The sequence below is a fragment of the Nannobrachium achirus genome (assembly GCF_963921795.1).
Source record: "Nannobrachium achirus genome assembly, chromosome: 4".
Lineage (NCBI taxonomy): Eukaryota > Metazoa > Chordata > Actinopteri > Myctophiformes > Myctophidae > Nannobrachium > Nannobrachium achirus.
The window spans coordinates 52,806,656-52,821,313 of record NC_137813.1 but is presented as its reverse complement, the minus strand read 5'-3'; the positions used below and the strand labels follow the sequence as shown (position 1 = coordinate 52,821,313).

At 43.4% G+C, this 14,658-nt stretch overlaps 1 protein-coding gene across 1 annotated transcript in view; it reads right to left on the bottom strand.

The window, feature by feature from the left end:
- The window catches only part of LOC308282993 (cytoplasmic phosphatidylinositol transfer protein 1-like), a gene marked incomplete at both ends in the record, with an annotated part of 53,599 nt that overhangs the window by 7,254 nt on the left and 31,687 nt on the right, over nt 1–14,658 (bottom strand). Inside the window, 2 exons of the mRNA XM_080723380.1 lie at nt 12,743–12,898; nt 13,573–13,668. Of these exons, the coding sequence (XP_080579506.1) occupies nt 12,743–12,898; nt 13,573–13,668 (252 nt within the window). The remainder of the gene's footprint in view (nt 1–12,742; nt 12,899–13,572; nt 13,669–14,658) is intronic.

Sequence of the window (14,658 nt, the reverse complement as noted above, 5' to 3'; positions counted from 1 at the left end):
GTCTGTGTGTGTGAGTGTGTATGAAGATGTTTGTGAAACAGGTGTGTGTGTGTGTGTGTCTGTCTCTTTGTGTGTGATGTTTAGGGAACAGGTGCACTGCCACCAACACCTGAGGCCAGGGGAGCTGCTGCTAATGGACTGAGAATGGACTAAACAACCCAGTGCTTTTTCAAAAATGGTAAATGGTGCGTTTATATAGCGCCTTTTATCCAAAACGCTTTACATAGATTGTGCATTACATTCACTCATTCACTCACACATTCATACACAGATGGGGGAGGAAACCATGCAAGACACCACATCGTGAGCAATTTAGGGTTCATAATCTTGTTTAAGAATACTTCAACACTAAAGCTGGTTGCACACTGCTGCGTTTTGGAAATCCGGAAAAAAAAAAAAAATGTTTTTCAGGCCAAGGAGAGAGATAGGAGAGAAAGAGAGCAATTGGCACCCGGTGGCAACAGTTGCGAAAACCGGGAAAAAATTAAACCCTGGTCCGAAAATAAATACGAAACAGGCGGCAGTGTGCAAACGTGATTGACATATGGGGACATGCCCATATACCAGGAGTCTTCAACAGGGGGTCCTCAGAGTTACCACAGGGGGTCCTTCAAATCTTTGTGTGATAGAAACCTTTTTTCTCCTTTTTTATATTAACCACTTGAACCCTAGCATCCATATTCTGAGAACATTAGCCAAAAATAGCAGATCTACAAGCTCACAACGCCTCGCAGCGCGAGGCGTTGTGAGCTTGTAGATCGGCTATTTTTGGCAAGAGGTTTGGTGTAGAGGGGGAAAACAGCAGACTAAGTACAGAGTGAAAGGTCAAGTTTATTGTATAGTATTGACGGTTCAATTGGTTAAATATCTGAGAACACAGATTGACATGAATCCAAAATACACTGATGATTGTGCTGTCAAATGATCAAACTATATGGAATCTCTGAAAAGGTTGTGGGGGTCCCTGCTTCATCTCTCTCTCAACTAAGGGGTCCTTGGCCTGAAAACGTTGAAGACCCCTGGGATATACTGATGACATCAGTGATACATAATATTAACTCATTCCCTGCTAGGCCCGATAGTCCAGAGAATATTTTAATGTCTCTCCCCGCCAGGCCTGATAGTCCCGAGAATTTTGAAAATTTTGAAAAAAAAAAATGTTTTTTTCAAAGATTTAAAAAAAAAAATGGACCCCAAAAAAATGTAGTAGGCATGATAGCAATCGCGAAATTGCATGTTTAACCCCCATAGCAACCCCATCTTTCAAACATGGCGGCCATCTTTGTTTACATTTTAGGAAAACATAATGGCTGCTAGTTCATGAATGCCTGAACGGATTTCCATTCTGATTTTTTTGTTTGAAAGCTGTGAGCTATGTACACACACGTGGTGCATGATCTAGGCATGGGTGTGCATGATCCGTGCACTAAGAATTACATGGAAGTCTATGGAGACAGAGGCATATGAGAGTACGAAGGTATTTACAAATGGGGGAATGTGTTATGCAGTGGCAAGGACTGGGGGGAGTGTGGTGTCCGCCGTAGAGTAGTTTGGAAATATATTATATGGCAATTCCAATATAACAGGCATATACTGATGACAGAGATCTCCATAATATGTGGGCATAAAAGGGACACAGGTAGACATACAGAAACAGATTCCCCATATATGGGCACAGAAAGGACACAGATAGACTGTATTTGCTTGTATCTCCCTCTCTCTCTGTCTCTTTCCCACCCGACACGGTCGAGGCAGATGGCTGCCCATTGAGGCCATGGCTACACAGAGCTGGATATTTCACACATCCCGGTTTTTCAGCTATCCACATAGAAAAATATCTAGGTCCACACGACAAAGATATCTAGGTCTTACAAGCACACACACAGTAAAGTCTTCAGAGATATCCGGGGTCCCTGTCTACACGGATCCAGTGAATCAGATATTTTTCAATATCTCCACTTATTTATCCGGTTTAAAAAATATCCAGCTTCGCGGGCCTAAATATCCAGTTTCATGTGGCTGCACGCCCCAACAGCACAAAAAAATGTCTAGCTTCAGAAATATCCAGCTCCGTGTAGCCATGGCCTAAGCCTGGCTCTGCCTGACGTTTCTTCCAGTTAAGCAAGGGTGAGCTCTTTCGTTGCCACCGTCACAGAATAGACCGTTTGTCAGCCTTCTGATTGGTCCCTGAGACTCCCTGACTGGCCAACCAGAAAAAAACATTCACTTTTTGCTATCGGGGGTGGAGTTTGTGCAGTGGAGAATATTGAATGTGGCTTTCAACAACTGTCCGCAGTGCGCGACACGGAGATCGGCCGGTACGGTGATAGCGACGGCAAGCGTCAAGCGATCTCGCTCATCATAACGAATAAGCTTCAACAAACTAGTTCACATGTACCTTATCAATGGTCTAAGAGTCACGATTGGGTACATATAATTTAAATGGGCAGAATTACGAAAAGCCAGCCTATTATGTGAGGAGAAACATTCTCTCTGTCCTCTTCCTAGTACCCAAGATGCAATGCGCTTCTCTTTCTATCTCTGATCCAGAGGATTAAACTAATTAAAACATTTATTTTTCGGGGGAAAACTACTGTTTTGCTATGTAATTACTGTACCTTTTTCTTCCCTTTTTATTAATATCACGTAGATGTGTTTTTTGTGGTACTTTATATAGCTGTAATGAGGCTATGAAGGGAAAAAAAATCCCATCCACTACCACTATAAAAGAATCTGCAAAGAGGATTCTGTCCCACTGGGATTAAACAAATTAAAACATATATTTTCGGGTAAACCCCCTGTTTTGCAATGTAACTACTGTACCTTTGTCTTCCCTTTTTATTAATATCACCTAGGTGTTTTTCCTTTGGTACTTTATATAGCTGTAATGAGGCTATGAAGGGGAAAAAAAATCCCATCCACTTCCACTATAAAAACAATCTGCCCAGGGTTAATGTCCCATCATAGTAACAGGGCAGAATGGGGCGGGATTTACAAAAGGGTTTATTGCTTGCTCAGGGTGGGGTCTCTGCTCTACATGTAAAGGAAACTTGTTGTGATTTGACACTTTAATGAAATTGAATTGAATTGACAGACGGGTACAACGGGTTCTCAGACAAAGCTCCCGACACCATTTTATTTTCTTATCTTCTTAACACATGGGCTGCTAAGGTTTATAACATTTCTAGCTGTTGCTGGTGCCACCATTCACTTACGCTTTATTTTGAAGTGCCTCGGAAGCTTCGTGCGTGTGCACGTGGGTGTCCGCTGACGATTGAGGAAGATAATCCCTTTGTTTACAAAAGCTCGCGAAACTATAATCCAAAACGGGGCCGACCATCGCGGTAAAGTGTCGCCGTGAAAACAATCAGATCTCTCCTTCCCTGGCGTCCTGTTCATCTCATTCAGAGATAAAGCCCTTCTTATGTTTCAAAGTAGAATGTAAAGCAATGTAAGCTGCCTCCGCCATTTTCTGCCTCTCTCTCTCACTGCCTGCAGCGGGGTTACGTAATGGACTCGGGTCATTCAGAGGGCAGCCAGCAGCGTGTACAGTTAACCCTATGTTGCCTCGTCTGTCAACAAGATAACTCCTTTTGGCACAGTGACACCTAGTGGCCATAACTCGTCCCTGAACGAGTTTGGCTCCCCAAGTGTTAAAGCCATTTGACAACAGCCCAGAGTCTACAGCTATTGGGGAGGGGAAGCATTGGGAAGCCCTGGCCTGCACTAACCCCACCGCCTCACTGAGAACTAGGGATGGGACGATACGCCATATTATCGTTTATGGTGATAAAAAACACTCACGATAATCGTATTGTGGAGTTTTAATTTATCGTGATGTCGTCCTCCGTCATGCACTGGGATCAATTCACCTTTTATTTGCCAAGCTGCATATCCGGTACCACCCATGGTAAAACCTACTTATAATATACGCACTTAATAGTCTTTTTTTCACTCTCTACCAAATCTCTTTGCCAAAAAAATATCATTTTTTTTTTGGGCAAATCTTCTGCCCCAGGGTAATGGATGTTGGGGATATTTTCATTATTGCGATAATATCGTAAATCGCGATTTCTTTGGTCACAATAATCGTGATATGAATAGGGCTGTCACGATATGACATTTTACATGACGATTAATTGTCACTCAAATAATTGGCGATTAACGATTTAATTGTGTATTTGTCGTTGATAATTACATTTCTGTTTGGCTTTTAGGCTTTGAAGTTGTACACGGTAGATATGACACATAACCTAAATATACAAAGAAATTACTGACATATTTGACAACTTACTACTAAAAAAATAACTTTGATAGTGGAAATAGCCGATCTACAAGCTCACAACGTGTCGCGATGCGACGCGTTGTGAGCTTGTAGATCTGCTATTTCCACTATTTCTGACATTCACGATTATGACGATTATGACAAAATAATTGCGATAATGTCAAATAATCACGATTAGACGATTATGTAATAATTGTGACAGCCCTAGATATGAAATGTTCATATCGTCCCATCCCTACTGAGCGCTCAGCCTGATTTATTCCACGGCTCCACCTGTAGCAGCAGCTGCCTCCATCACTTGAACAAAGGTTCAAGTACACAAACTATATCTGAAACACGTTGGGGTAAAATTAGCCTGGCTAACTATGGCCAACTATAGCCCCTCCCCCACACCGTCATGGAAGGGTTACTTGGGTTCAGGAGGTTACTACAGTAGACTAATAATAATATAACTTATTTTAACCACTTGAATCCCAGCGTCCATATTCTGGATGGATACATTCGCCAAAAAGTTATGTAATGCAGCATTAAAGGAGTAGTTCACACCCAAAATGACTTTTTTTCTATTTATTACTCATGCCATGGAGACTAAAGTTCAATAATATTTTTTGTTTTTTGTCGCATTCCTAAGACAAAAATTTGATAACAATAAATTTACCGCCATTCGTTCCGGATGGGGACCCGTTTCGAAACGGGTCCCCATCCGGAATCAATGGGGGTAAATTTACTCGAATCAAAATTTTGTCTTAGGAATGTGACAAAAACCAAAAAATATTATTGAACTCTACTCTCCATGGCATGAGTAATCAATAGAAAAAAAGTCATTTTGGGGGTGAACTACTCCTTTAAAGGGATAGTTCACCCAATACATTACTTATTTTATATTAATTACTCACCCCATGGCATACATGGGCAACTGGCGGCCCGGGGGCCACATGCGGCCCCCACCTTCACTTATTGCGGCCCGCAGGTTGATATTGGAGTACTGATATATTATTGATTTCAGCTGTTACTATTCCAAACATGGAAAAATGACCTACTTTAATTAGACTTCTTCAGTCTATATTAGTAGCTAAATGACTAGTATTAAAATGTTATTGTATTTACTATTTTTTTATGTCCAATGTATTTGTATTTAAGTTCATGAAGTTAACATAAGAACATATACATGTATTTGAAATTTAAAAACAAAAGGAAAAAAAGTTACTTTCAGGATTCCAATTAAAACAGCAAAATAGCAGATCTACAAGCTCAAAACGCGTCGCACTGCGACGCGTTTTGAGCTTGTAGATCGGCTATTTTTGCTATGTATATGCATTGTGGCCCTCTGGAGTGAGTGCGTAAATGTAGTGGCCCTCACCATCATCAAGGTTGCCCACCCCTGCCCCATGGAAACTTGAATTCAAGTTTTTATTTTGTTTTTGTCGCATTCCATGGCCAATAACTTGACGACCTGCAGTGGTTCCCTAAGGAGACACAAAGAGCCTGCTTTGATCCCTATGGAGACACAAACGAGTCTCCTCAAATTAATTGCTTAGGAATGCGATAGGAAGCTCAACCAATACTCCAGCTAACACCACTCCCAGATTTTCCACACCTCATGGGCTAAGGGCCCTGCCTTTGTACTGTCTGCGACGGACCTCACTATATAAATCAGTGGTTCTCAACCTGTGGGTCGGGACCCCCAAATTATTTGGGGGGGTCCCCAGATGATTAACTTAATATGCTACGTTGTTTTCTCACTCAACAGTAAACAAACCAACATAAAGTGTAAGTGTATAGAGGGTATATGCACATTTCCAAAGTGACAATTTAAGGATTTTTTAATACCTCTAAAATGACAAATTAAACATTGGCCAAATTGTCAAATTTTAGAAGCAGAAATTGTGAAAAAAGCTGATCTGCATGCTCGGCGTTGTGAGCATGCAGATCAGCTATTTTCACAATAGAACCGTGTTGTACAAAATGTAATGCCTCAACTCTTAGTACTCGTCAGGGTGGGGGGGTCCCCATTTCAAATATGATTATTTTAGGGGTGGCGGCCTGAAAAGGTTGAGAACCACCGATATAAATAACGAAGATAACATACCGGTCTCACCTTTCAGGCGAACCCACAGCAATAACAATAAAGTAATTGGAAATAAGCAAAGTTGCCTCAGTTATGAATGTGAACATGAGGAGACTAGGTGGGAAGGAAGCAGTTTGCTGTGTTCCATCCTCCCATGGAGAACCGCAGAGCCACGTCTGTTTGGTGCTCTGAGAATTGTAATGAGTTTGCTGCTACAGCGTTATCAGCTCAGCCTATCATTACTGCTAGACTGAGACTAAAACGTGACAAGCAGGAGAAAGGTGTATGTGATGTTAGCACTGGCTTAGGGCATGTTCACACCAGCAGGGGTTCCCAAACTTCTTTGTCTCAGGGCACCCCATAAATATTATTTTAATCTGAGGCACTCCTACATTATAATGTTCACTCCCAGCACCTTAAATTTATAGAATATCGTCATTGTCGGGTAGAAATCTTGTATGTCCAAAACCTTTCTTTTTGTATTTATCATCTATAAAATTTACTAAACTAGTGAAAACAGCAGATCTACAAGCACGTTGTGTGCTTGTAGATCGGCTGTTTTCACTAGTTTTGTGCGACAGAGGTTTCTGCCTGACAGATAATGACATTTTGGTTAGAACTGACTGAAAATAACTTTGTACTTCAAGTTTAAAATGATACTAAATATTTTTTCAAGTGTCCAAATAAATTCCAAATATTATCAAATGATCTCGTGGCACCCCTGGACTGCCATCGCGGCACCCCAGGGTGCCCCGTCACCCACTTTGAAAACCCATGCACTACAGTATGCTTACAAAAATGTTTAATTTGACTTGGGACATCTTTGACAATGCAATATATTAGTGTCGTAGGCTACCCCATCATCAAAAGGATACAAATGCAGTAAAGCTGAAAGCTTATTTCCATTGCTTATTATTTCAATTGTGAGTGATAAAGTGGGTAGGAGTCTAGCCTATGAAATAGTATATTTGTATTACTCTCATATACCGTATGTATGTATGGGCATATCTGTCGGATTTGGCGGCTCTGGACAACAGGATCTCCATACTGTAAACGCCTATTTATGAGCATAGCAGTCGAATCACCGGTTCAGGCTAACCGCCAATCCGACCGACTTAACGCCGGGCACCACACTCTGTCGGGGGGCCCCTTGCGATACGCACGCCGAGTTTGAAATCGACCGGCCGGGCGGTTCTCAAAGAAGTGCGAAGGGCACGGAGTACACGCACCCGTGCAGAGATCCTGTGAATTTATACAAGGATGAAAGGACTTTTGAACAATTTATAAAATCTTAAAAGCTTAACCCATTTAGGCCTAGGATTATTGACTGCTTTAACTATTGAAAAATAGCAGATATACAAGCTCGCAGCGCGGCACCGAGTGCCGCGCTGCAAGCTTGTAGATCTGCTATTTTGGAAAAATCATGATTTTTTTTTGCAAGTCTACTTGCAAAATCTACTTAAAAGCGAACATTTGTAACTCAAATATTTACTTCTGGGTGGTCCCTGGAACAACATATTTTGAGATGGGGGTCCGTGGCCAAATACCTGTAATTTTGGGGGTCCTTGACATGAAAAGGTTTGAGAACAGCATGATTTAGAGGAAGGATTCAGAAGTCGGGTCAAAGATCAGGTCAAAGATATTCAAAGACTTGCACTCATTTTCACGATTTTTCAAAAATAGCAGATCTACAAGCTCGCAGCGCGGCACTCGGTGCCGCGCAGTGAGCTTGTATATCTGCTATTTTTCTAAAGTTAAAGCATAAAATAATGGTTAAAGTGGTTCAAATCGAATGCGACTCGGGCGCGTTCCGGGTATTTGAGAGTTAATATCTTTCTAACCACGGCCAATATTTGAACATTCAGACTGACAACAAATTACGTTTTTTTTTTGGTGGAGGAGAAAAGCACTTCAAAGTGTTTAGCAAATGTTTATCAAATCAAAGCAAATCCTTGTGTTTGATATGCTTTCACTTCCACTTCCTCCTGATGGGAATCTATTGATTATCTTCATGCCAGAGGCTTACGAGCAGCAATATCCACAACTCAACTCCTGCCAACCACTGCTGTCTCTCTTCAAAGGTACTGAAGAGCAGGGGCGTCACAAGGGGTAGGAAAGTGGGACTGAGTTACTAGGGCCCAAGGTGGAGGGGCCCTAGTAACTTTAGCTATCGAAAAATAGCAGATATACAAGCTCACAGCGCGGCACCGAGTGCCGCGCTGCGAGCCTGTAGATCTGCTATTTTTGAAAAGTCGTGAAAATGTGCGCAAATCTTTGAATATATGTATTTTTTAAGTGAACATTTGTAACTCAAAGTTTGCTTCTGGGGGGGTCCCTGGAACTAAATATTTTGAGATGGGGGGGTCCTTCACATGAAAAAGTTTGAGCATCACTGACATGGAAACATAGGTTTCTTGGCACACATTTTCAAGATTTTTCAAAAATAGCAGATCTACAAGCTCGCAGCGCGGCACTCGGTGCCGCGCTGTGAGCTTGTATATCTGCTATTTTTCAATAGTTAACATTCACGGGGGGCCCGCAGTGAATCCTTGTACCCAGGGCCCAGAATTTGGTGTGACGCCCCTGCTGAAGACTGAAGAAATAACATATCCAAAGCATGAAGGAGACCTGCTGTCAACAAACTCAATTACTTATCACTTTCCAAACTGTTCTGTGAGCCTGCCACCAACTATTTACAAGATTATTTCTTATGTGAACTGGTAGAGATACAGTATATAGCCACTTATACCCTATATTGTATATACAGTGCCTCATCTATCCTCTTACACCAAATCTCACTGCCGAAGATAGCATTGCGTTTGGACGCGTTGTGAACTTGTAAATGTGCGATTTTAGCTTACAGTATATATATCTTTTTATTATTATTGTGAAACAGATAAAACAGAACTTAAAAGTATTCTATGTGCGTTCCATTCACTGATCCAAGCCGGAATGCAATCAATTGCTTGATCAACAAAAATGGATCCAGAAAATTTTAGGAAATGCTTTAGCTAAGACAACGCTGGACACACACTTGGTATATAGTACATGTTACTATATCAGTGTTAGTTGGGGCGGCAGTGGCTCAGGGGTAGAGTGGCCGTTAGAGCGGCTGGATGGTTCCCAGTTCGATCCCGGGCTCCCCCAGAGTTAGTGTCGAAGTGTTCTTGAGCAGGACGATGAACCCCTAATTGGTCCCGGTGAGCAGGTTGGTGCCTTGCATGGTTTCCTCTGCCATCGGTGCGTGAATGTGTGTGTGAATGGGTGAATCAAATGCACAAGCTATGTAAAGCGCTTTGAATAAGAAGTGCTATATAAATGCACCATTTACCAGTCGGATTAACAACTTAAGCACAATTTCATTTTAAAGGTTAGATTACGCTTGTAGATCTGCCATTATAATTAATAGTCTCGCCTAGCCCCATATAGAACCTCACCCGTCGCTGCATACTGTTGTGCTCCGAGATGAGATCCTACCAAGGTATCCCAGGGCTGGTGTGGAACACCTCCGGTGAGGTAGAGAGGTAGAAAAAACGCTTTTCCCGAAATTGTATCCATAAAGTAAAGGTAGTTCCACGCTCCCAGACTGTGGTTTCCTATCCCAGGGTACATAAAACATGCACCACGGCATGAAACAACCGCTTAAATCGCTTATTTAGTCTCATTACATTCGGAAAAGCCCCTGGCGTAGTCTCGCGTGGCCAGACTGTTGCCTAACGCGATTTGCAAATGCTCCCTGGCTACGCGAGACTACAGTACTGGCAACAGTTCCGGTTGAATGGGAAAACATTACAAAACTAACGATTTAAGCGGTTGTTTCATGCCGTGGTGCTAAGTCTCGCCCCCCCCCCCCCCCCCCAGCACTGCTATATTCTGTAAATTCACACCCTACTTAACACAACGGAAGCCAAAGTTTCTAACATTTCTAGCTGTTGCTGCTGCCGTCGTTCACTTAGCTTTATTTTGAAGAGCCTCGGAAGCTTTGTGCGTGTGCACGTGAGTGTCCACTGACGATTGAGGAAGATAATCCCTTTGTTTACAAACGCTCGCGAAACTAAAATCCAAACCGGGGCCGACCATCGTGTCGCTGTGAAAACAGGCAGATCTCTGCTTCCCTGGCATTCTTTGCACCTTATTCATAGATAAAGCTGTTTTTATGTTTCAGCATAGAATGGAAGTGTATGCAGCCTAGATCCTCCATTTGGTTTCTGTGCGAGCCACGGTATGACGTATGGACCAGGGTCTTTCACAGGGCACATAACATGCGCGCAGCTGCACGCTGCACAGTTAACCCTTTATGTCGTTCCTCAGTGGGATAACTGTTTTTTGGCACAGCGACCTCCAGTGGCCTTATCCCGTTACTGAACGAGTTTGGCTCCGTGGGTGTTAATCATACTCAGGGGTTAAAGCAAAAAAAAATCCCAAGACGGAAATGTATTTTCCATCCCCCCCCCACCCCCCCCCCGTTTGAAAAGCGTCTTTTAACCGTTGATGCCATAACATAGCTATCTGTTGCACACCCAACAGAAACAGGGACCTGAATGGCTTTCCTGTGTCAAACGTTTCATCCAGCCAACCACAGCTAAACAATCCACCCATGTTAACTCATCTAGTGCCATTCGCGAGATATCTCGCGAAATGTACTCGAGTATCTGTAGTGCCATTCACGGGATATCTCGGGAAAAGTAATATATTACTGTAACGGCGAGTACATTACCGAGAAGAATGGCCGGCGGTCCGGAGACGAAATCCGTCGCTGATTTCGCATCATCACGGCTCCACGAGCACAAAATAGTCCCATCCATAACATTGAGGTGGACGGGGGATCTCATCTTTAATGTCCATTATCTCAAAACTACACTTTAGAAGCTAGGATGGAGGCAGATGCTCGCTTATGTTACACAGTTATAAAAGCTCCCGGTCGGCCATTACACAACTCCACGTGGACACGGATCGGTTCCGGCGCACGATCCGATGACGTCAGACCGGTAGTGATTGCGCGGTGGACTTCTGGCCTTCAAAATAAGACAACGCAAGTGAATGGGACCTGAAGGAGGCACTTTGGACATTATAATCCGTTAATGTCTGGGGCTCAGAATGAGTTAAAACAAAGTGGGGATGCTATACAGTACTGCAGTTAGTTCGCTGCATTAGTATAGAGTCTGGCCACCTCCATTTGTTTTTGACTGTGCTAAGCACGTCCGAGACTAGTCTTCATTCACAACTAAACCAACTGCTCCATATTGTCGCTGACTGAACCACCACACGTGGGTAATGTTATGAGAAAAACACTGCCCACGTAGTGGAGAAACCTCCGCCTAGTACAGCCATGAGCACCAATCATGATAGGCTACGCTGCGTCGGTCCCAAATGAAACACTGCCCCGACGTTTTGAATTAGCATCTGTATGGATAACTTTTGTGAGTGACAAATAAACCACCCCGAATCTCTGATTGGCAAACATAACAAGTGTTCAGTTGCTTATTTTAATGCAAGAGAACGTAAGCAACCGTTTATTGTCAATTACTGCTGCCTTCCCTGTAAACACATATTTAGATAGCCATAGCCTACCTGCTGTTTACATGGTGTAAAACTCCTGTGACTTCGATTATTCCCGTGATTTCATCTTTTGGACACTGCTATCCATACAGAGCGAATTCCATAACTTCACCGTTAAAATCCGAAGTACTTTGAGTCACGAAGTTTGAGTCACGAAGTGACACATTATGAGCTTGCACATCTGCACGTCATGCACACAACACAACACAGCCAGTCAGCCACACATCAGGGCTAAAAACTAAGCTAACTGAGGCTAATGGCTAACGCTTGGACCTTGACTTGGTGTGAATGGTGTCAAGTTACAGCAGCTGCTTGGGCAGCGGCCAGCCTGTTGCACATCTGAGCAGCGCATCTTCATACATAGTCACATAGATGTTTTAAAATAATTCGCTGGGGAGGGATGCATTGTAATTTGGAGATCACTTGACTTGACTAGCAAGTATTATGCTGCATTTTGACGATTTCGGTCATGTTATTAACATCGCGGTCATGGCTACACCCCCCCCCCCCCCCCCCCCCCCCCCCCCACTCCCTTTATTATTTTCTTTGCAAATCTCCATTGATCTCATAAATAGCCCCTAGGGACTCCTCAGGACGGAAATCCGTACCCAGGACCCAGAACTTTAACCCCTGCATACTACAGCGTCACACAAAAGCATCAAAAGTAGCAGAACTGCGAGCTCGAAAGCGCAGCGTGATTTGAGCTTGCAGATCAGCTACCTTTTTTCATTTGAATCCAGCAAAGTACGTTTTGGACATTGGTTTCCACCCGACAGAGACTGTCTCCACAGCCCACGACCACCGTGGGGGTTTGGCGTGTGTCATCTAACCTTGTGTACAAACTGCTCCACCCGTGACTGCAGGCCCCATACTTCAAACTGCACCCCCACCAGCTTGTAGGAGCACATGATGGGCTGGGCGCTCCGCCTCCAGTCTTCCACCAGGGGGCCTCGGCCTGTCCTCACAGAGGAGAAACGCCGCAGGTCCTACACACACACACACACACACACACACACACACACACACACACACACACACACACACACACACACACACACACACACACACACACACACACACACACACACACACACACACACACACACACACACACACACACACACACACACACACACACACACACACACAGCCCGAGTCAATGTTGTTTCCCTGCACGGAAATATCACTTTAAAATACTGAAAACCATTGCTCTTGTCCGTCATAAATAGGGCTGTCATGATATGACATTTTACATGACGATTAATTGTCACTCAAATAATTGGCGATTAACGATTTAATTGTGTTTTTGTCATTGACAATTACATTTCTGTTTGGCTTTTAGGCTTTGAAGTTGCACATGGCAGATATGACACAAAACCTAAATACACAAAGAAATTAGTGACATATTTGACAACGTACTACTTAAAAAATAACATTGATAGTGGAAATAGCCGATCTACAAGCTCACAACGCGTCGCGATGCGACGCGTTGTGAGCTTGTAGATCTGCTATTTCCACTATTTCTGAAATGTTTCAACATTCACGATTATGACGATTATGACAAAATAATTGCGATGTCAAATAATCACGATTAGACGATTATGTAATAATTGTGACAGCCCTAGTCATAAACACCCAGGAGGACAGACGTTAACGCTACCTCAGAGCTGTTGAAGTGTCTCTCAGGGTAGGGGTCGTAGGCGATGTCCAGGTAGTCTACTTCTACCTTCCTGTCTGCTTTCTCTGCTGCAAACAACTGCAAACCACACAAAACACTCAAATATACTTGACATGTATATCGTCATTGTCGGGTGGAAACCTTGTATGTCCAAGACCGTTCATTTTGTATTCATCATTTTAAAATCAAACCTCGGTTCGAAGTGGAGCGGTGAATCTGAGCAGCTATACCCTGTGTGTGTTGCTAAATGCCTAAACTGTAAACTGTGCCTGTGAGTGAGTGGTGAGTGTGCCTGGCCTGCACAAAACAGCGCCCCTCCTTTAACTAGTGTGTTGTGTGTGGCCACTCAAGGTATTGCCAGGCTACGGACACGGCCAGCCACCCAGCCACCCACCCAGCCACCCAGCCAGGGACATACCCACGGACATACCTGTCTATTGGGAGCGCTTTCACCGCTCCAAAAATGAACTAAACTAGTGAAAATAGCAGATCTACAAGCACACAACGCCTCGCACCGCGAGGCGTTGTGTGCTTGTGTGCTTGTGTGTTGTGTGCTTGCACTTTTGTGCGACAGCCTTGTATGATGAAGCAGGGCTTTACTTGGTAAAAAACGTACAAACTCTAAACTTGGAGATACGAGGTTTCTGCTCGACAGTGACGATATATTATCTAATGAACAGAGTATTTAAAGTAAACCATAATGTGGGACATGTGGACTAGAGCTGGGATACCCGACCGAAAACCCGCGGGACCTGTCGGAACCCGAGGGATTCGGGCTCGGGCCGGACGCATTTTCATAATTAAAGGTTGGACGTCGATTCACGTCGGACATATTGTTGATTTAGCCTACCTATTAGGGGTGCAACAATACTGAACCGAACCATGCAGTATACCGAACCGAACGGCCTTGTCCCGAACCAAACAACCCATACCGAATGAACCGAATTCCTTTCTTTTTTCCGGGTGTGGCCACATAAAAACATAATTAGTGGCCAAGGCCACGAAGTGGCAAATGGCCACTCATTGATATTGGACTTTCTCATTATTATTATTCTTCCGCCACTTTTT